At 35.1% G+C, this 23,882-nt stretch overlaps 1 protein-coding gene across 1 annotated transcript in view; it reads right to left on the bottom strand.

The window, feature by feature from the left end:
* Positions 1-23,882, bottom strand: part of THSD7B (thrombospondin type 1 domain containing 7B) — a 1,079,744-nt gene that overhangs the window by 908,558 nt on the left and 147,304 nt on the right. The window contains 1 exon segment of the mRNA XM_021009415.2: positions 4,790-4,964. Within this exon segment, the coding sequence (XP_020865074.1) occupies positions 4,790-4,928 (139 nt within the window). The 5' untranslated portion in view covers positions 4,929-4,964.

Genomic DNA, 23,882 nt, shown 5'->3' with positions numbered 1-23,882 from the left:
CCCCTGAATCAAAGAACTGGAAATTGAGGAGATGCCCATCAATTATGGAATGGCTGAACAAATAGTTGTGGTATGTGATTGTGATGGAATACTACTGCACTATTACAAAAAATAAGAAGGATGGTTTCAGAAAAGCCTGGGAAGACTTACATGAACTGATGCAAAGGGAAGTGAGCAGAACCAGGAGAACATTATCCACAGTAACAGCAATATTGTAATGATGATCCAGTGAAACACTTAGCTCTTCTGATCAATACAATGATCCAAGATAATTCAGAAGGACTTAGGGAAAAATTACTCTTCACCTCCAGAAAAAGAACTGCTGAACTCTGAGTACAAATTGAAGTAGAATTTTTCCTTTATTTTTCTTGCTTTTTCTTTGCAACATGGCTAAGATGGAAATATGCTGTGCATGACTTCACATGTATAATTGATGTATTGTTTGCTTTCTCAATGATTAGGGGAGGGGCAAGAGGGAGGGAGAGATTTGCAACTTCATGTTTTTTTACAGTAAAATAAATAAATATGTGTGTATGCATGTATGTATGTATTAGGGAGTAATAAAGTCCAGGTATAAGGTGACCCAGAAGAAAGGCTTGAGTCACTTACTCTGGTACTGACTGATTTCCCACAGATAATCAACAAACACCATTTCAGGTGAGTTCTTCTTACTATCTTTGGCCATAGTCAAGTGTTATAAATTCATCTTTTAAATGATTTTGAGAAAAACAGCAAGGATAATCTGCCATGAACTAAGAACCTCACAACATATTCCACAGTCTAGTAAAAAGGCTTCAAGATCTGCCTTGCCTACGTCCCCTCCCTCTCCTCCGTGAAGTTACAAAGGAAAGTGCTGACTGATGATGATGGCTTACAGTCATCCTTACTGCTTTGGATGTGGACTCTTCTTGACCTGGTTATGCTTCTCCTACACAAATGACAATTTGACTGAGAACCTTCCCACAACTTTCTTTGTTTTGAGTACTCTCTGAATGTGGGAGTACTCTTCTAAGTCAGTTGGGAAATTCCCTAACTTCGCCTCTCCATCCAACTTTTAGTAATTCATATTCAATGGTTAATGGACTAGTAGGGATTTTCTACCTATAGGTTTAGATCATTATTATTTAAAAAATACTCACATATGAACTAATATTCCCTCCTCACCAAGACGTATCAGTACGCTCACTACTTCCACTAAAAACAATGAACCTAGTTTGTGCTTGATTTGTGATTTGGACTCAGATTGTTCTGGGCCTCCAAAATTTAAGGTATTTTTCCATTAGAGGACAACTTTATAAGGGGTTAGAGAGACAGTGTGATATAATAGAATGCTTGCCAGACTTGGAGCTAAAAAGACCTAGGTTCATAACCTGGATGACCCAAGACAAGTCACCTCACTTTTCTGTTCTAAAGGGAAAGGGACTGGGACTTGACTTGTTATTTTGTTGGTAAGCAATTCCCTAGAGGGAAACATCCACTACTAATTCAAGTTAGTGCCTTCTCTGTAATTAATCAGCTTTGAGGGTTGATTAGAGCAATGAGAGGTTAAGTGAATTTCCTTGGGTCCCACAGCCAAAATACATCTGATAGAAGTCTTGAACCCAAGTCTTTCTGGCTTTGAATTCAAGTCTAGGTCTAGTATGCCACGCTGTCTTTCTGCAAAATGGATATAATAATGCTCTTGTTACCCTGTACCACAGGGTTAGTCAGAAGTTATTTGGCTACATATTATTTTTGAGTAGGAATGATTTCCCCTTCCTGTAACACAGAAATGACTGCTAACATTTTTGTAACACATTAAGTTTTACAGTTTTCTGTAATACTTATGCTTGGAAAAGGATTTGAAGGTATCAGTGATCCCTGGAGCCCTATGAAGACATCTTCTGCACATCTCCCTTGTGCAGTGGAAAATGATTAGTTATATTTACTCAAAACAAGAAGCCACATCACTTCTTATCCAGGACTCTTGCTGACCTGGTTTTGTTTCCTCTGCCTGGATGACAGATTGCCCGACACTACATACAGCTCACAGGAACTCATCACAGTGTTGACAGGCATTCAACAGTCTTGCTAGATCAATGACCCCCATATCATCCTATGGCTAAACACAAATTTTCTATCAACTGAGATTGCTTTAACTACATGGTCTTTCACTCACTCGTTACTCATCTATTCACTGTTTTTTTTTTTCCTGAATTTAAGATATACCTAGGAATGTTTCCAAGTTAGCTGAGGTTTACTAAGATCTAACCTTTAGATAGAAGGGAAAAGGAGGAAATGAACAAACATTTTAAGTGATTGACAATACAATCTTAACCCAGAAAATTTCTAAATAAGAATTTATCAGTTCTTCATAGAAGTCAACTCAACTTTTAGATTAGGTAGGCCTCAGAGTCTTTGGATGTGCTAAAAAAAAAAACCTCTATGCATAGACATAGACAGACATATATAAGCAAACTACAGAGAACCTCTACCTCATCACTTCGCAAGTTAAATGTCAATAATAACATTCACTGGATAACACTAAATGAAATTTCTCAGGTTTAAATGAAATGAGCACCATCAGAAATAAGAAGTTTCTTATTGCAAGGTCCACTGTCACTTAGTCTAAGGTGTCAAGATAGGGAATAAGAGTGATGATCAAGAATTGAAATACGGGAGTCAGTTTAAGACGAAGGTGTTGGCACTGCTGCTGACTTCATGGGAGAGATGAAAACAGACAACTAGTCTAATTAGGAGGCCAGTTTGAAAGGAATATCTAAAATGGAATCAACAAATTAATACCTGTAGTATCAATCTCATGGAGTTGCCGCAAGCCTCAACACATACACACAAACACATATAGTACTACATATAGTACTTTACAAACTTTAAAGGACTACACATATATGCTTTGATATATCATCATCATCATCATCATCATCACTATCATCTGTGCTTTACCAGATTGCTCAAAGACAGTTTGCAAACCCTATCTTTTAGGGGAAAGTGGGATCACAAACTTGGATCTGGGAGGGACCATAGAGGAAACCTAGTTGTGAGAAAAAAAAATGAGTTTTAAGGAGATGAAGCCCATTAACCATGATCAAACAGAGGCACATGAAATAGTTCCAGGCTGCAAACCCAGATCCTCTGACTTGAAAACCAAATCCAATTCATTCAGTCCAGACAAATGCAGTTGTGACTCTGACAAGACTTAAACTCAGAACTTTAAGTGCCTAAACTCTCTGACTCCTGTTGTTCCACAGAAGCAGTGTCTGTGACCAGGTCACCTTCTCTTGAGGCTAAAATCAAACTTATGGCAATATGTTTTTCTTAACTTACCTAAGCTAGCCCAGAACTGACAAGTGCCCATTGCCTGGCATCCACTTTCTGGAATAGTGAGGATTTACCAGAACTTAGGCTCCATTGGCAGACCTCTGAGTTACACAATCACCATGGACAATTTTAGTAGAGGGGAAAAAACCAGCATAGTGTCATGTCATTTTTACACAGACATGCATATGTTTATAATTTTAAATTTAATAAGATGTTCAGTCTGTTATAATTTAAACAAAACAACAGGCAGTACTCTACTTTTAGAACTGTTTGCAAAGCTGTGGAAACTACTGTGAGAAAATATGCAAATCACTAATTAGATATCACAGTCAACAATTGAATTAATTTATAAGGGCTTAAATGCAATTAAATTTCCTCCAGATTGTATCTTTAATGGTGCTTGCTTAGCAGCTAATATACTTTAAAGCATAATTCAGTCTTTTATTTTTGCAAAGTCATTTAAATGTTACAAATACTACTTTCATGAATATTTCCATGGTGACAAAAATAAGTTTACAATCTGTTTAATTTATGGGCTATGACATAAAGACCAAAGCTCAAGAACCACAGAGTTACTGCATATCACATTCTTAGTTTCCAAGTTATCTATTGTAAATATGTATGCTTGAAAAGAAGATGAACAGATATGATTGAGATATGTTAAACAAATGAAATGTTGGAACAAATGAAAGTATAAGAAGTTCAAATATCTAAGTTGTTTGGGTTTTCTCAACCACACTAACAAGCCAGTAAAATGTTAATGAATTTTTTACATTAACAAATTAAACTTTATTCCAGAACACAATCATAGGCTATCTTCTCATGTATTCAAAATATTAAAAAAAAAACCCTCACTCATATATACAAAATAAAAACCATACAAATGTTGAAACTAATCATCTCAAAACACATTGGTGTTACAGTTCAACTCTCAGAGAGATAACTAACTAGAAATGTTGAAAGAGCAATTCTTCAGTGTACAAAACCTCGTAATATGGAGTGTCTGCTGGGAAGCACTTAGTGATAAATATCTAACTAGAGTATCCTCTAAAAGAAATTTGCACAACTGGTCCAAAGAATTTTTAGCAAGAGGTTGTCAGCTAAATTCAGATGTCATTTTTGCAATAAATGGTTGGTTCTGTGCAGAGAAATATGGAAAGCCTTGACGAAGAAGGAGATAGATCTATGGAAATCATAACTTCACTTAGCAGCAGTATGAAAATCCAGAACTGGTATCACTTCTGGATTGAGATGGGACAGAGGAAACAGGGAAGGATACATGGATGTTTTTGTGATATTCACGACAATTATACTCAAAGACCAACCCCACACTGCAAAAGGATGCTCAGAAGGGCCTCTGGAGACATTGCACCATCGCCAAATTAAAACCAGCAACTTGCGTTTTTTTGCTTTATGAATAAAAATGAGGGGGGGGGGAAATGTGTTAAAAGAATAGCATGAGCATTCCTACCTGGCTTCCAGATGAACTGATTATCCTTTTTGCCTTCCAAATGAGTTGTTAGGAGCAGTATGAGACAAAGTAAAAAGGAGAGCTTTCTCATGCTCTTCCATACGCAGTGTATGACAGCCAAATTGACTCTTGGAAACATTCTTCAGATTTTTTTGGACTCTTGTTTTCCCTATTCCTATAATAAAGAAAAAATGTGTAATGATCAGAAAATGCATAGACATAGACAGACATATATAAGCAAACTACAGAGAACCTCTACCTCATCACTTCGCAAGTTAAGCACTAGAACTTCAGAAATAACTTTTTCAAATTTTTTTTCCACTTGCATGAAAGTTAATTGAAAAAATATAGGTATAGAGACTATCCTTGTGATTTCATTGGTGAAGGGAGCTCCCAGTAAGGAACTTCCTCAACAAAGCAGGCAGACACCTTGTTGGCAATTTATCATTTTAGAGTTGCCTTGAGTACTGAGAGAGGTGCTGTCCTGCCCAGAATCCCACAGGCAGTATCTGTTAGAAGTGATACTAAAATACAAATCTTCCTGGATCAGAAGCCAGCTTTCTACCCAATATATAACATTGCCTGTGTGTGTGTGTGTGTGTGTGTGTGTGTGTGTGTGTGTAGATGTGTGAATGTGAATCTCCAACTGCCTACCTCTAATTGTATGTATTATAGACATCTTAAACTCAACATGTCCAAAACTGAGCTCCTTATCTTTCCCACTTCCTCCTATAAAAACCTCCCCCCTTCCAAACTTCCCTATTACTGCTGAGAGTACCCTCATCATCCCAGCCACTCAGGCTCACTCTCTCTCACTCTCCGTACCTAACCTAGTGCCAAGGCCTGTGGATTTTACCTTTTGTAACATTCCTCATATACTCCTCCTTCTCTCCTCTATTGCCATCACCCTCATGCAAACCCTTACCATTTCATGCCTAGACTACTATAATAGACTTTTAGGCTTGTCTCCCAGCCTCCATCTCAAGTCACTCCCACTCCAATCCATCTTCTACTCAGCTGTCAAATTAATCTTCCTAAAGCTCAGATCTGAAATGTCACCACCCCACTCCCATTCAATGAACTCCAGTGGCTCCCTATGACATCTACAATCAAATAAAAAAAATCCTCTGTTTGGCATGCAAAAGACCCGCTCCTACCTTTCTAGTTTCATACTTTAACTCTCCACCATGTAATCTACAATCCAGTGGCATTAGACTCTTTATGTTTTCTTGCACCAGCTCCAAACTCTGAGCATTTTCACTGGCTATTTCCTATAGACCTAATATGCCAGGAATTCTCTTCCTTCCTATCACTACCTCCTAGCTTCCCTGACTTCTTCAAATTACAGTAAAAAAGTTCATCTTCTATGAGAATTTCCTGATCCTCCTTAATACTAGTGTTTTTCTTTATTATCTCTAATTTCATTTATATATGCATATTTATAAATATATATGTATATACTTAAATATTTATTAAATTTTAGTATTAAATTTATTTAAATTAAATTAAAATTGTTAAATATACACATGCATATGTATATATGTATATATATACACCCACATATACATGCATGTATATGTTTATATATAGTATATATATGTAAACACGTGTGTCTGTGTATCTGTGTGTGTGTGTGTGTGTGTCTGTGTGTCTGTGTATATGCATGTTGTCTCCACTATTAGGCTATGAGCCTCTTGAGAGCAGAGAATTGTTTGCTTTTTTTTCTATCTCTATACTTAGCATAGTGCCTGACACATATTAGGCACTTAATAAATGTTTCCTGACTGATTGATATGTATATACGCATTTGTATTTTTAATGATAAGTTTTGGTACTTTATAGAACATATGTAATTTAATTTCTTGCAATAGTCATTGTTTACTGGGACTATTTCAATTTCAGGAAGCTGACTGATACCTTTGTTCATCAAAGTCACACCATTTTCACAGCCTTCTTTTGTTCAGGGTACCACAACACAGACAATTCCTTTGAAGTGGCTTATCTTAATACAACATTAGAATCTGTGATTTTGCTGACGTGGACACTCCCTTCACTAGCATAACTCTTCTATAACTTAGTAAAAGGCCTCCAAGAATGTCTATAGACAAAAAATTCATTATCCCCAGGAAACCTAGTGATGAATATTTTTATTATGTAGTAAGGCTGATCCTCAGAGAGAGTACAGGCCATAACTAGACCTATAGTTGCAGCCCTTCTAGCTTAGTAGGACTTGACACAGGTCATAGTCCCCTAACATAGACTGAGCATCTTAATGAAGCAAAAAAGGTAGATTTTCTGATAAGTTTATATCTTCAAAACTTTATTAATAGCTCACATTTACATAGTGTTGTAAAAGAGCAGAGCACCTTCCTCACAACAAACCTGTAAATTTGAAGGTCATTGAAGAATTATCTCTATTTAACCCATAAGGCAATGGAAGCTCAGAGAAGTGAGTTGATTTACATGGTCACTCATTTAGCAAGTGATTGAAATGGGATCAGTTCTCCATAATCTACAAGACAATTTTCAACAAGTATTGCTTTCAAATACTCCACTTGCCATGCTTAAATACTCATCAGAACCTCCCCACTCTGCAGATTTTTTTTTTTGAAATTCAAAGTACAGGCTTTCAAGCTCTAAAATGCAAGTGATATAGTTTTTCTTCCACCCTGCCTACAGTGAGAGGACTTTTTAACTCAAATTTTCAATCATTGTCTCATCCATATTTGCAGCCATGAAGGTGTGAGTCAGTGCTACCACACATCTGAGAATAGAGAAAGCAGAAGGGATATTGGTCGTTACCAAAATGGTGTGAAAATCAGGGAACAGTTGGTGGGAACTTTTTTTTAGCTCTTCTAAAATCATTCCCATATTAAGGTTGTTATAACATCCCACTTGAAGTGTCTTCTCAGAACACTAAATTTTGCAAAAGAGACTATATGCAATCATGTATGTGTACACTCATATTTACACAGATACAAAATTCAATAAGTAATTATTAAATGCCTACTTTGTAGGAAAAAAACACATTTATAATAATTTGAGGTTTGGAAAGAATTTTTTTTCTCATAATAAACCTAAGAAATAGTAGATAGATCAGGAATCTGAGGTTGCAACCTGTTAAATTACTGTGATCACCCAGCTAGTGTTTAAAGTATTCTTTAAACCAGATCTGTTGGCTATGTGTCCAATGTTCTATTGGACATTAAATCTCACTACCTTGTCTAGCTTATAAAACAAGCATAAGTAAAAAAAAAAAATCCATAGCCAAAGGAAAATGACTTGGGGATGATATTCCTTTCTACTAGGGCACATAATCAAGTTAATTTTGCTCAATAAAGTAAAAGACTCCTTTGGTTTCTAGCAATGACCAGTGTTTTCAGTGACTACTGTATTTCAAAGTTAAGAGGTCAAACAGAACCTTTATTTAAACAAATTCCCATCATTTTCCAAAGCTGCCAGACATTGTTGGCTAATATGCCACAGCTAAGGGAGATTTCTTGAAGCTGAATTCCCATGTTTATTTTTCTGTCTACCCTACTTGCATTCTTCCTCGTTTTACCATGTGTCATTTAGGAGAATTCTACCCTTTGTCCTCTGTATATATTTAGCTCAGGGAAGGGGCTGATAATGGGCTATAACAAGGGTGTTGATAATAACTGTTTCCTGCCTCTTTCCTTGCTATAATTGAGGTAGGTAAAGTGCCTGAGCATTGGAAAGAAAGCTGGCTTTGAAGTACAAGGACCAGGGTTCAATCCTAGCTTTGTTAAACATTTACCAGTACAGCCCTGTATCTGTTCCATATTCATTTCTAATAGTTAATTTAGAAAGTTGGACACTACCACTTCTCTACAGACTTTCAATCTAGGACTGATGCCTCTTTGGTTCCTAGTGGTGTTTCCCAGGTTCTCAGAGGATCTTAAGAATTCAAGTGTCAGCTTATTTCTCTATCAACCTATTTATTAATTAATCCAACAGACCTTTTTTACTAACTTATATAGGCCCGTAAGGCATTCTCTTTGCTGTTTGAGGGAATAGAAAGAAAAAAAAGAAAATTACAATCAAATCAGGGAAATGATTCAAGTAAATATTTAAAAGTAAGACGGTACAAAAGAATTAAACAACAGAACACAAATGATCACAAGTGAAGTCCGAAGGCCAACTGGTAACTACAAAACGAGTAGTACAAACAGCAATGCTATGAGTTCAAAGAAATTCATCACTGGCCAGAGAGATCAGAGATTTCATGTGTATAGTTTGTCTTTCCCACTAGACTAGAAGTTCCAGGAAAGAAAATTCTATGATTTAAAAAAAAAATTGAGTTAAATTTGAATAATTTTAAATTTTACATTGATAAACAATTATTAAATCTTTACCATGTGAGAGGTAGTATGCTAGGTATTGGAATACAAATACTAAAATAAAGCAGTTTTTGACCTTAAACAGCTTACATTCTACTGATGAGGGGGGTTGGGGGGGCAGTTAAACATATCTACACATAAACAAATTTAGAATACATGTATAATAAGTGCATTCATGGTAGTGGATAACAACTGGGGGGATAAGGAAAGACCTCTTAAAGGTGGTAGCATTTGAGGTAAGTTAGGTACTCCAAGAACTAGAAATGAGAAAATAATAACATTCTAGTAATGTAGGACAGATAGCCTGTGTCAAGGCAGAGAAGGAGAGAGAAGGTCATTTATGGAGGACAAGTAGGCAGATTCAGCCAGAGCATAGAGTGCAAGAAAAGAATGATGAGTATTTAGGCAAAAAGGTAGGCTGAGGGGCAGCTAGGTGGCACAGTGGATAGAGTACCGGCCCCGGAGTCAGGAGGACCTGAGTTCAAATCCAGCCTCAGACACATAACATTTACTAGCCTAGCTGTGTGACCCTGGGCAAGTCACTTAACCCCATTGCCTAGCCAAAAAAAGGAAAACAAAACAAAAGAAAGGTAGGCTGGAGAAATATTGTGAAGAGCTTTAATGAAGGAATTTGGATTTGAGTCTAAAGGCAATAAGAAACCATTAGAGCTTCTTGAACAGGTTACTGCTGTACACCAATCTGATAGAGCTTTGTGTTTCCCCCATATAAGCTCGTGTAGGAAGTCAGTCCCCTTTCATTGTTATTGTTTAGTCGTTCAGTTGTGTTCTGATTCTTTGTGACCTTATTTGGGGTTTTCTTGGCAAAGATACTGGAGGGTTTTGCCATTTCCTTCTCCAGCTCATTTATAGATGAGGAAACTGAGGCAAACAGGGCTAAGTGACTTGCCCAGGGACACACAGATAGAAAACATCTAAGGCCCCAGGTCTTCCTGACTCCAGGCCAGGCACTCTATCCACTGCACCACCTGGCTGCCTGATGATGAAGTTGGGATCATTTGTAGCAATAACTCTGCAAAAGGTACCACAACCTTGTATGTCTTCATTTTCCATAATAACTGTGGGGCTACTAGCATTAAGTAGCCATATGTCAACCAGCATGATGCATATTAATTGTAGAGCATCAAAACCATTAAACATGAAGATCGTCACTATGCTTACAAGTTGCCTACTTTGCCTGGGATTGACACTGTGTCCCAGGGAGTCCTACTTTACTTCTACTGGGAAGTCTTAAGGCAAGAATTCTCCTCTTAGGTGATTTTAAGGATTTACCTATTGAGTGTTACCAGGAAGCAAACAGAAAGCATCAAAACAAGAGGCTATTATATATATCTATATATATATATATATATAGATAGATATAGATATATATATATATATCTATATCTATGTATATATATATATGTATGTATGTATATATATATATACATATATATATATACATATATATCTATATATACATATATATATATGTATGTATGTATGTATATATGTGTGTGTGTGTATAAAAGAACTACAACCTAATCTGTTTAAATAAGAAAACATAGTGACTAAATTAAAAGATTATTAATATTTCCAACAGAAATTTAACTGATATCATGCAGTTTCCACAACAAAGAGGCCTAAGAGGCCTAGAAACTCGCTTTGACAGCAGATGTTTTATCTCCATGAAAAGAAAAAGAAATGGCCACTAAGGGTAAAACTGATTTAGAACAGAAAAACCTTTTTGAATCTTGTAGAATAGTATGAATAGTATTGCCTACTCTGAAAATGGTAAAAAGTAACTGAGTGGAGAAAAAGGTTTAGCAAAAGATCAAGTAATTAAAATCACCCCAAGAGCATATTAAGGTTAACATTAGACAAATGAATACTAACAGATCAAAAATGTAAACTATCTGTAAATGTACTCATGACAAAATTTTCTCCCTGTCAATTGTAGTGATTCAGAGATCTGTGAATTACATAAAGAAGTAGAAATGGCCCTACTGAAAATAGAGCTGTACCAGATCCAGTATATACAGAAAAGCCCGATGCTATACATAATGCAATTTAAGAGCACCAAAGGGTCAACTCTCAAGAAAACTGAAAGGAGAAATTATTGAATTATTGGAAGGAAATCACATACTATTACTACCACAGAAAGATAATTGAGAGGGTAGTAAAGAACTGCTAAAGTATATCCCTACTTTTATATGCTGAATCATATGCCTACTTTTACAAATTTTTGAAGCAATTTTTCATATAGTAGTTAATAGTTTATTATTCTTCCTTAGATAATTGATTTTATAAATATATATAATATACACATATAAAATGTGTGTGTGTGTGTGTGTGTGTGTGTGTGTGTGTGTGTGTGTATACACACATCCTTTAACCACTTATCCATTGGGGAATGGATCTCGATCTTATACATTTCTGTTAGTAAGCTAAATATCTTAAATATCAGACCCTTAAAGCTATTTGTCAAAAATATTTTATTCTCAGCAAACTACTTTCCTTCTCATGCTGTGTATTAATTTTGTTAATATAAAAACTTTTCAATTTCTTGGATTCACAGTTGTATACATTTTTTTCTTTTGTAATCACCTCTAAACCCTTGTTTGGTTAAGAATTGGCCCTCAGGGTTACAGAAAAATAGACACACTAATGCATCATTGGTGGAATTGTGAATTAGTCCAGTCATTCTAGAAAACAATTGGGACTGTGACCAAAAATTTCCTAAACTGTGTATAATCTTTGACTTAACCATAATACTAGTAGGCCTACACTAAAGAGATCAAAGAAAAATGAATAGGATATGTGGTATCAAAATATTTATAGCAGCTCTTTGTATAGTAACCCCAAACTAGAAACTAAGGGATACTCATTTACTGAGGAACAGATAAATTGTGCTATATGAAAATAATGGTATATTATTGTGCATAAGAAATGACAAAATAGACAGTTTGAAAGTGAACTGAAAAGATCCCTATGATCTTTTATGGAATTAAGCAAGCAGAACTAGGAAAACAATTTACACAATGACAACAAAACTTCCACTTTGCATCTGTTGCTCTGTCTGGTTTTAACTGCTGCCTCTGTCAGGTCAAGGTAATCACTTCTAATATAATCACCATGCTGAAAACTCAAAACTTGACTGATATCACCTCCATCACCCTCTTATTCCTTCAAATTAGAGGGCTGGAGGGTAGAGTACCAAATTCTTCCCAATCCTTTCTTTTCTAGAAAGCAGATATGAGACTCTCAAATCATTCCACTTTGCATCTGCTGCTCAGCCTCGTTTTCAACTCCACTGAATAAGATGCCTTCATGCTAGTACCCCCAGTGTCCTTCATCTTCCTTCTCTCCCCCACTTTCTTGTCTCCTCTTGTATGTTGTCTCTCTCCATTAGATTGTAATCTCCTTGAGGGCAGGCACTGTCTTTTTATTAATTATATCCCTGGTAATTAACACAGTACTTGGCACATAGTAGACACATAATAAATACTTATTGGATTAAATTAGAGAAAAAACAACTATGAAAGACTTTTAAATTCTGAAAAATGCAAAAATAAAACATACTAAGGACTGAAGATGAATCACACTACCTATTTTCAGACACAGAAATGATGGACTTCAAATCTAGTGTTAGATATGAATATTTGTACATGGTCAATGTGAGAATTTCTTTTCTGTACTATGAATATTTATTGTTAGAGTTTATGGTTTTTCTGTTTCTTTTTAATTTTTTTTTCTGATAGATGAAGGTAGTCTATCCAAATATATATATATATTAATGATGTGAACTTTAATAATCAGGTCACATATCCATTTTAACTTATTGGGTTACATGGCATAAGATGCTACAATAAACCTGATTTCTACCAAAGGGCTTTCCAGTTTTCCCAGAAGTTTTTTTGGAAAATAGGGCATTCTTTCCAAACTAATTTATGTTATTGTGTTTATTAAACACATTGTTGAATTTGATCTTTTGATTTTGGGAAGATATACTTTTCTGTTTTTTAACAGTACTTTAAAAATTACTTTATGATTATGATATAATATATTTGAGGTCTATACATGCTATTGTACCTTCATTTCTATTTTTCTATTATTTTCCTTATGATTCAATAATTATAAGCCTTCTGTTTTTCTAAATCAGGGGTTCCTAATCTAGAGGTCTTTCATGAGGTTCCAGGTGGTCCATGAACTTAAATCTTCTAATATTTTAATAATTCTATTACAATATAGCTTCTTTTGTGATTCTATATATTTCATTTTGATTAAAATAAATCCTTAGAAGGGTGCCATAAACTTCTCCAAACTGCCAAAGAGGACAAGGAAATTTTTAAAAAATGGTTGAGAACCCCTACTCTGAAATGAATGCTATTATGCTGTTCAGCTCTATAAAGTATCATTTCATTAATGTGATTAGCATAACACTAAATCTCTAAATTTACTTGTTTCTGTTATTTTAACACAGACTGAATATGAGCCTTAGTTTCTTTAAATATTTTCTCAATTGTATGTTTGTTTCTTTTCTACAAATCTTTATTAGAGTAATCTACACATTTATCAAGGACACGCTTGATGAAAATATAAGAAGGGAACAGGTAGAATTTTGTTAACAATATTCTTCAGCAAACTACCTATTTAATTATACCATTGATTGAAGGGTGCAGAGAATATAATATCCTACATTTATGTTATGAAAAAAACATTTGATAGAGTGGAACAAATTGCAGTCTTAAAATCTCTCCTACAACATGGAACTTGTTATGTTATTTTAAAATTATGTAAGATCTTTTGAAATAATTAATAGCTAAGGTAATCTTATTTGATAATCCTCTGATTATAAATATTAATAAATGTATAAAATCTATGCTTGCCCAAAAGGTATTTGCCACTTTCATTAAGACAATGGAGGGTATCTAAGGTAGTCAAAAATCCCAGTGTATGGAAAAGTCCTCTAGAAATCTCTGTTTATAGATAACATGACCTGGTTTCATTAAAACCCAGAATATAACAGAGCCTTCAAAAACTCATTCAAAAGCATTGTGTCTAGAAGTCTATGCAGGAAAATCCAAGTGGATGAAAGATACCCATTACCCAATTTAATCTATGATTATATAGAAAGTCATTTGAATTGATCCATCAATGTGCATGTTTTGCACAGACAAAACAGAGGGACAATGAGCTGGGCCTAGAATTGATTAGGACCAAAAAAGAAAAGGATGGATTACACTCTGCAAATGAATTTATATTTTCAACAATCACAGATTTCTCCCTGAAACAAAAACCCATCTTTCCAATGCCAATATCCTTTAAGTAATGTGGAAGAACAAAACTTCCAAAGAATCAAATTTGCAAGTCACACAAAAGTCAGTGGAGGGATGAACTGTTGTAAAAGGGGGAAAAAAGTCTGTAGCATACTAAAAATTACAAATTATACACAAGAAGCGGTATAAAATATATCATAAATATACAGAGTATTCAAAAAGAAGAGAGGTTGGTCATGCAGCAAGACTTAGGGATAACATCCAGTGTTCTGCAGCTCAAAATGTTAAGGGAACTAGAGAAAGGATGCCCAGTGGAGAATTTCTTGAAGGACTCAAATAAGAGTGGCATATGATGAGAAGGTATAGGGGAACCGTGACCTGTACCTCTGGAGACAACATCCACATAAAGGAGAAAGCAGAGCTAGTCAAATTTTTAAGTGCTACTAAGTGCTACAAGAAAAACTTTCAAATAATAAAGTATGTTAATTAGTTTACAAGAATCCTAATAAAGCCTCATTTTACATACAATTACAGAGAACTAGGCCTTCTTCTTTCTTAGTCACCCTCCCCTCTTTTACCTAAGTGAACCTCCTCTGGGCTATCTAATAGAAAACTAATTGGAAGTGGCAATGGACAGTGTGAACCTGATTTCTGAGAAAGACAAAAATCTGAAGCAGATATCTTCTAATTTGAAAGAAGTCACCTCAAATTACACCTCCAAAGAAACTGCACACTCCAACATATTTTTAGTGTCTTGATTCCCTTTCCTTTTCCTTACTCATTATCCTTTTCCCCAAAAGCTCACACTGACTAAATACGTTCTCTCTCGGAAAAGATTGATAGTCATTCTCATCTTCATTATCTGAGAAGTTGTGCAAGGGTTTACTATAAATAAAAAGACAGAAAACAAGAAAAATTGGAGATACCATATCTCTGTTTGCATAACACAAATGGGAACACTGAGTGAGCTAACAATAAAAAATATTATACAGACAACATGTGCCATCCGCAGTGGCAATGAATAATTTATATTACAAAGACCGCCAAGTTTTCAAATCAGCTTAGATATTGTAAATCTAGCTTCCAAAATGCATTAGTAAGCTTATCTGTAAACTGATGAACACAGAAAAGACTCAAAGCTACATTTTCTCCTTTTAGCCTCTGTTTCACCATCATTTAAGGGGTATTTGAACTATGAAAAAATATGACAAATGTTTTATATGCATTTCATTTCTCCTTAAATATATTCCTGGCATCGAGGCCCTTGAATATTTAAAAGGTACCCAAAAAAATACTACCACTAGATTTCTCCATTCTGGAAAAATGGCCTCCAGTGAATGGATAGGAAAATGTAATCATGCATATCTCTGTAGTGCCATCTCATGGTAATTGTGCATAAAAGATGTCTAACTCAAGATGGCTGATTCACACACTACTCCACTTACTATACACATTATACATTCAGACTTTAATTGCTGATACAACAAAAACCTGTAACATATTGATTGTACAATCATAAATTTGGAACTACCAACTTAGAAGCTATCAAATTCAACTTCTTCATTTTTACAGATGAAGAAACCAAGACAAAGAGGTTAAGTGACTTTCCCAGGGTCACACAGATGGTAAGTATTTGAGATAGGACTTGAATTACATATTGCTGACAAGACCAGTGCTTCATCTGGTATACCATGATTCCCCTTTTATTGGAAGGGGCCTATTACTTGAATAGATTATCCCCCAAATGTGGGAGATGTTCCTAATTTCCCTCATGTTAGCATATTTCCCAAGATAGAACATGTTTCACCAAAAAAAACACAAATTACTTGACCAAAAAATGACACTGAGGTAGTCTGTCTCTTAAACAAGAGACCATAAAGTACATACATAATTAAAAAGCATAAATGTTCCTATATGCTTAATTCTGAAGATGCCAAGAAAGGAAAAAACAGTCCTTGCCCTTAAGGAGCTTATGCTTTAACGGAAGAGATAGCATGTAAAGAACTATGTACATACAAGATATCTACCTGTAAATGTAAAGTAATTTCAAAGAGGAAGACATTTCTTGGCTAGGGAGAGGGGAAGTTATGAAAAGCCTCCTGAAGAAAGTGGGATTTCAGGTGAGATGATAGAGAAGCCTGGGAAACTATGAGGTGGATGTGAGGGGAGAGCATTCCAAGAATGGGGGACTGGGAGTGCAAAGGCATGAGAACCAGAAGATGGAATGTAATACACAAGGACTGGTAACTAGTCCTGTGTAACTGGATTGCTGAGTGTATAGAAGAGTCAAGTATATGAAAAAAAACTGGAGAGGTGGAAAGGGGGCAGGTTATGAATGGCTTTAAACACCAAACAGAGGACTTTATATATTTTACGCTGGAGGCAATAGGGGGTCATTGAAGTTTGTTGAGCAAGGGGGGGAATAATACGGGCAAAACATTGCTTTAGGAATATTACTTTGGGAATTGAGCACTGGATGGATGGGAGTAGGGAAAGACTTGAGGTGTGAATACAACACACTACAATACAATACATCAAGGCCAGGGTTATAAGGTACTGAACTAAGATTGTGTGGATCTATGAATTAAAAGGGAATGCACATCAGAAATGTTTAGATAGTAAAAACAAGATTTAACAATGCATTTGATAGAGGGAGTGTGAGTGAAGAGTTGAAGATAACACTAATGTTGTGGGCTTAGATGACTTGGAGGATGATGGTGCCCTCAACAGTGATAGCAAAATTCAAAAGAGAAGGTTTGGGAGTAGGAGTGAGGGCAGCAGATAATGAGTGAACTGTTACCATGAAAAAAAGTATGGTTTCTTCCTCTACCATTGAAACGAATAAATGAATGAATGATTTTCCCAGATATTTTTAAGGGATAATCAGAACACAGAGATGCCCCTCAGCAAATGTTCCTTTTCAGTTTGGTGTCTATGCTTTTATTCTAAAGGATAAAAAGCACTCTAACACTGGAGAACCATTAATGATTCACACCAAGGCTGCAAAGCAAAGTAGAGGGCAGGTGTGATATTCTATATTTTATAAGTAAGGGACCTCAAAGTACAGCAATGACACCCAGGTTAAATAACTGGTCCAAGATTCCATGTGACAAATAGGCCCCAAGGTCTCAGGGCTGTGAGCCTCAAACTTTATCCATGAGACTGTGCTGACTCCAGCACGACACAATCTGAAAACAACTTAATTCTTGAATCCATTAAACTTCAGCACATGGTAAATGTTGAGGCACAATAAATGTATTCATAAGTTGATCTATATCTTTGTTTCAATGTTGTATTGAGCTTGCATGATTCATGGATTAAGAAGATTTTGAAGTATGAGAAGTATACTTAGGTACACATTCCTGAGATGACAGTCCCACCTCAGTACAGAATATTTCACACACGAAACTGTCCTCAGGCAATACTGTTTTCCTCCCTGTACTAGGTTCTCTTTTTCTGTGTGTCCTCTTATAGGAAATAGGCAAATTATTTCAGGGGCATTCCCTCATTGACAGATCTCTACTCTGCCATATTTTGTAGATGGTATTAAGGGCATGGAGAAAAAACATGATGATGAACATTTTGGTGATGAACTTCTGTGCTTTTATCTAGACTGATCCTTGACTGTCATTGTCATTTAGAATGCAAAATGCAGGAGATAAAATACCTCGTGAGACAGACATGCTGTTTAAGAAATTGGATCCAAACTAGATAGGAGAAAGAAAACAGTTTATGTCACATTTGGGAAAGAGAACAGGACTTTCAACAATCCCAAAATTCTCTGAAAAACAAAAATGCATCATCTTAGTTTGGTTCTGTTTTAATCGATACCCTCCCAATGAGGCTATATGGCTGCAAATCATGGAATGCAGCAACCTTTGAAGGACTAAATTTCAGATGACCTAAATGGCAAGAGAGAAACGTAAGGGTATCTATGTAGTCTAAACACATCATTAGTAATGACCAAGGAGCAAGAACACACACATACATACATACACATACAAACACATATATACATACATGCCTATATGCATATTGGAAAAGAAAGTGGGTCAGCTTGTAGCAGGAAGGAGGGCTTAGCACAGGGCCAGTCACATAGTTAGATGCTTAACAAAATTTTTGATTAACTGATAACAAATGGACAAAGTGTTACCCTGTTAGTATAATCGTTAAAATATCTAGAGTAAGTCCTCCAGCATAGTGAGAAGATACCTCCCAACACCTTAGAGAAGTCATGGGAGGCCACAGACAAGAGTCCCACAGGATGAGGTAAGGAGACTCTGCAATAGGAACCACTGTAATGAGTGCCTACCTCAAGGAAATCATGGCTTCTTGGAACCACTGAGCCATGGTACGTCATAGTCAGATGACTCCAAAAGAACATATTACTCTCATAGGAGAAAGCGCATTTTATTTGTAATGTCTTTTTTTTTAATTTAGAGTTTAGTATAATGATCATCATCATGATCATGCCCTCCTCCCCTAAGGATAAGCTCATCACCAGGAAATTCATCATCATAGAGACTACTTCAGCTTTGCTACTAACAACCTATCAGTATCCTCAGCTGTTTTGACTTCTCTGATTGGAGGCCTAAAGTAAAGGGAAAATGAAAAAACAAAATCCTCCCATAACCTCACAGAGGCCTCAAATTCCCAGCTATCTCTTCATTTGCCACCAGCTTCTCTGCTTGTGCATAACTCCACCATCATGATCATACCCTTTACCCTGTGTAATATCTGAAACCCCCTCCTCCTTTTCAGATTCTGTTTGTATCTTGTCTTTCCCCATTAGACTGTTAGCTCCTTGGGGGAAAGGGCTAGCTTTTTTTTTTCTTATCTGTATCCTAGTACTTAGAACAGTGTACCTAGTACTTAGTACATAATAGCTGCTTAATAAATGTTCGTTGTATTTTTTGCAAAAATAACTCAGACTTCATATACATGGTCCAGTAGTCTTATATACCTCAAATACAATTATATTCAATAAAGAATCAACACATAGTGTTTTTCTCAAAATAAAAAAAGTATATTGAAGACACAGTATAAAGAATAAAATCTTTCAAACATATAATCAAATATGTTGGAAAAGGAAGAAATAAAAGGCATTCCAAAGTTCACTTTTCAATGAATAGTTATGACATAGTCATACCTCTCCACCCTCCAAAAAAAATAAGTGGAGCTAGCTAATTCCCTAAGGAAAGGACAACACAATAAAAAAATATATAATTTATGAAAAACAAGTAGAGAAATATTCATCATTTGCATTTATTCTAAGGTTTGTTGATGCTCATTTCTTATCTTTATAACTTTTTTGCCTTTATAGTACTTTACCTGACACCCACTACTACTAAAGAATGCCCTACTTTGGTGAAAAGGTATCCTCAGGAAATTAATCCTTTCATTTGCTTGGGGGACAGGAGGGTTGTTTGAAACAGGGCATTTTCAAAATAAGTTCCACAATGTGTTGGAACAAACTTGTCCAACTTTTAAAGACCATTTCATAGAGATAAAACCAATTATTGCCAATGTCATTCACATAAATTAGTCTTTACAATAAGACAATGGTGTTTGTTAAAGTACTAGAAAGTATTCGTTCTTGCGTTCTGGATGTTTCATAATAGTATTCAACGTAGCATATAGGAGAAGAGAAGGAGAGTTACCAATGTAGGGGGGCCCTGGTAGCCAAGATATTAAGGAGATTAAATGAGTTGTGACATCTCATTATTTCACAGTTAATCCCATTAAATCCACTCAGCACCCCAAAAGATGAGATTAAGAGAGAAGGCCAGATTATGGCCAAATAAGAAAGAGAGAGGTAAAATTAATAATTTTGATTACATTAAATTGAGAGGGTTTTGCACAAACAAAATCAATATAGCCAACTTTAGAAGGAAAGCAGAAAATGGGGGAAAATTTACAGCAAGTTTCTCTGATAAAGGCCTCATTTTTCAAATATACAGAGAACTGAGTTAAATTTATAAAAACATGAGTCATTCCCCAATTGATAAATGATCAAAGGATATGAACAGGCAGTATACTGCTGAAGAAATCAAAGGTACTTATAGGCATACAAAAATACTGTAATTCACTACTAATTAGAGAATTGCAAATTAAAACAACTCTGAGGTACTACCTCATAGCTGTCAAATTGGCTACTATGACAGAAAAGGAAAATGATAAATGTTGAAGGGGATGTGGGAAAATTGAGACACTAATATACTGTCAGTGGAGTTGTAAACTTATCCAAACATTCTGGAGAGCAATTTGGAACTATTCTCAGAGGACTATAAGTATGCATAATCTTTGACCTAGCAACACCACTACTAGATCTGCATCCTGGAGAGATTTTTTTCAAAAGGAAAAGAACCTATATGTACAAAAATATTTACAAGCAGTTCTTTTTGTAGTGGCAAGGAATTGCACATTGAGAGGATGCCCATCAATTGGGGAATGGCTGAATAAGTTATAGCATATAATAATTATGGTAGAATATTGTTGTATTATCAGAATTTACAGTAAAGGATGCTCTCAGAAAAAAAAAAAACTGGACGTACATGAACTGATGTAAAGTGAAATAAGCAGAACCAGGAGAACACTGTACACAGTAATGGCAATATTGTACCATGATCAACTGTGAATGATTTAGCTGTTCTCACCAATATAATGACTCAAGGCAATTCTGAAGGACTAATGATGAAAAATGCTATCCACCTTCAGACTGAAACATACTATTTTTTACTTTATTTTGCATGTGGTTTTTGGTCTTTTTTTCCTACAATATGATGAATATGGAAATGTGTTTTGCATGACTGCACATGTATAACACATATCAAATTGCTTGCTGTCTCAGGGAGGGAGGCAGAGAAGTTAGAACTCAAAATTGTTTAAAAAATAAATATTAAAATAGTTTTATATGAAATTGGAAGAATATAATATTAATTTTTTAAAAAGAGAAAAGGCCAGAACAAAATCAAATCATAGATTTGAAAATATATGTACTCTATACTATAAAACTGACTGATGGAAGGATCTTATTTCCCTCCTTATTCTATGAAGGTAGTCAGCAAACATGTTTTAATGATCACTGAATTCAAACAGCTTCAAATATCTCTACTAGGATTAGATAGGAGGAAATGGGATTCTTCTGCCTTTTGAGAGGATGTAGGTTACTTGCAAAGAAGAATTTATGTTTCCCAATGAAAATGGTGAGTAAGGTGGTGGGGGGGGGAGTAGAATCTTTCACTTCAAAATAGGGTGGAATAGTTGATAGCATAGTGTACTTAAAGTCAGAAAGACCTGGGCTCAATTTTCACTTCAGATACTTACTAAGTGTGAGACCTTAGGAAAGTATTTTAACCTCTATGGGCCTCAGTTTCCTTATGTAAAATGAGGGTGTTAGACTTGATGCCCTCTCAGGTTCCTTGCAGTTCTAAATCTCTGAACTTATGACTCTATGATTCCTTATTGTCAGAGATTATAATATTTAGTTCTACTATCCGTAGGAAGCTGAGAGGCACAGTGCATGCTGGACTTGGAGTCAGGAGGACAGACCTGAGTTCACATTCAGCCTCAGACACTTACTAGTGATAAGAACCAGGACAAGTCACTTAATCTTTATCTGCCTCAGTTCCTTCATCTGTAACACAGGAATCAGAATATTCCAGGGGTTTTGTGAAGATGAAATGAGACAAATGTTTGTAAGGTGCCTTGTAAACCTTAAAATGCTATTTAAATGCTAGCTATATTCTTCTTTTTCCTCTTCTTCTTCCTCATTATTATTATTATTAGCAGCAGCTATTATTCTACTTGAAAGCAGGGGAAGAACTTGATTATCTTAAAATGTATTTTTGAAGTCTTATGAACTATTAATTAAAAAACCTATTTGAGTATGATATAAACCACATAGAACTTTAAAAATCCAAGATAACTAGAGTGTGGGAATGTGACAGCAATGGCTTCTCAGATACTGTTGATCTTTGAAATTAAAAATAATTAATTACTTATTAATATTTTGTGCATCATAGGATTCTAAATATTTAATGTCAGGAGAATTATCCAGTTAAACTGTAAATATAGGTTTGAGTTCTCTTGATTAATTATGCATCTACTGTAGCAAAGCAACTTACTGAAAATACATCCACTATTGACATATAAGTAACAGCATGCTTATATGCTTGCAATATTTTATAACAGTTTTATCTAATTTTTTTTTAATAATTGTTGCCCTTTTCTCACTGTCTTTCAGCAGTGGACTTTCAGCATTTGGACTTATATTAGCTCATGATTAGTTTGTCCATTTCCAGTAATTTATTCTAATACAGTGTTGTTGGATATTACTAGAATAATAAAATAATATCTCAATTAATAAATGAAATAGAGAAGATTCACTAATTACACTTTATATAAGAAATAAGCCTCAAGAAAATTTGTTGGTACATAATTGACTAGTAGAAAATAAGTTGCGGCATTGCACCTTTGAAATGTTTTTCATTACTTGTTCCTCTGTGTTTTAATACACCTTGGGAAGTCCTAAGGTCTGATATCCTGAAATATATTCACCTTGTTTGCTTTCCTGAATTTTTAATTTTGCATAAGGTTCATTTAAGCAATACTACCTCATTTTTTCACAGAAAAACATTACAAAAACACCACAAAAGAGCAAATCTATGCAAGCCTATCAAATATTCTAAATTCATACTGTTCAAACTGGACAACTTATTAAATCATTTTTTAAAAGTAACTGCTTTTTGAGAAAGAAAAAATTCAATGGGTACTATGGAAATTTACCACTGGAAATTTTACATTTAGTAGTTTAATTATAAACTTAGATAAGTGGATTATAATGAAAGATATCTCTAGCAAGGGAGCCCAAACAGATGCATTACGAATGCATTAAAGAAAACACAAGAGAGGGAACTTTCCATCAGCAGAAAGATTTTAATTAAACAGTGATAGGATAGATTTCTTCTGTAAAATATTACTGTTACACACAGTTCATTAAAACTATTTACTATATAATATATTCTGTGAAACTCTTCTACACTTGAAATCACATTTCTAAACTTTCCAATCTCACTCAGAAGGCAAAATAAGATAAAAGGTCAGTTCAAGAAATGCAATTGGAGAAAATATTCACTCTATTTGTTTACCGACAGGCTATGTACATATCAATCCCAATCCAAAATATTATAAATTTGGCTCAATGATTTCCTTTCAAGATCAGGAACTCGGTCACCTTAAATTTTCTGTGCACTTCTCTATCCTGTCTATATTGGGCCTGAAAGAAGATGACAATCACTGTAGACAGGTAGAAATTCATACATTCATGCAGTAACAAATGGGTAACATTGTCCCAGTTCTGGTGATAAGATCCACAAAGTTCCTCTAGATGGTCTTGTTGAATTGACATTTTTAATGTGACATTTATATTTTTGTTTATGTCTTAAAATATGACCT

This window comes from Phascolarctos cinereus, unplaced genomic scaffold (genome assembly GCF_003287225.1).
Source record: "Phascolarctos cinereus isolate Bilbo 61053 unplaced genomic scaffold, phaCin_HiC Scaffold_726;HRSCAF=1367, whole genome shotgun sequence".
NCBI lineage: Eukaryota > Metazoa > Chordata > Mammalia > Diprotodontia > Phascolarctidae > Phascolarctos > Phascolarctos cinereus.
Note: the sequence above shows the minus strand (reverse complement) of the source record. Positions and strands in the feature narration are given on the sequence as shown.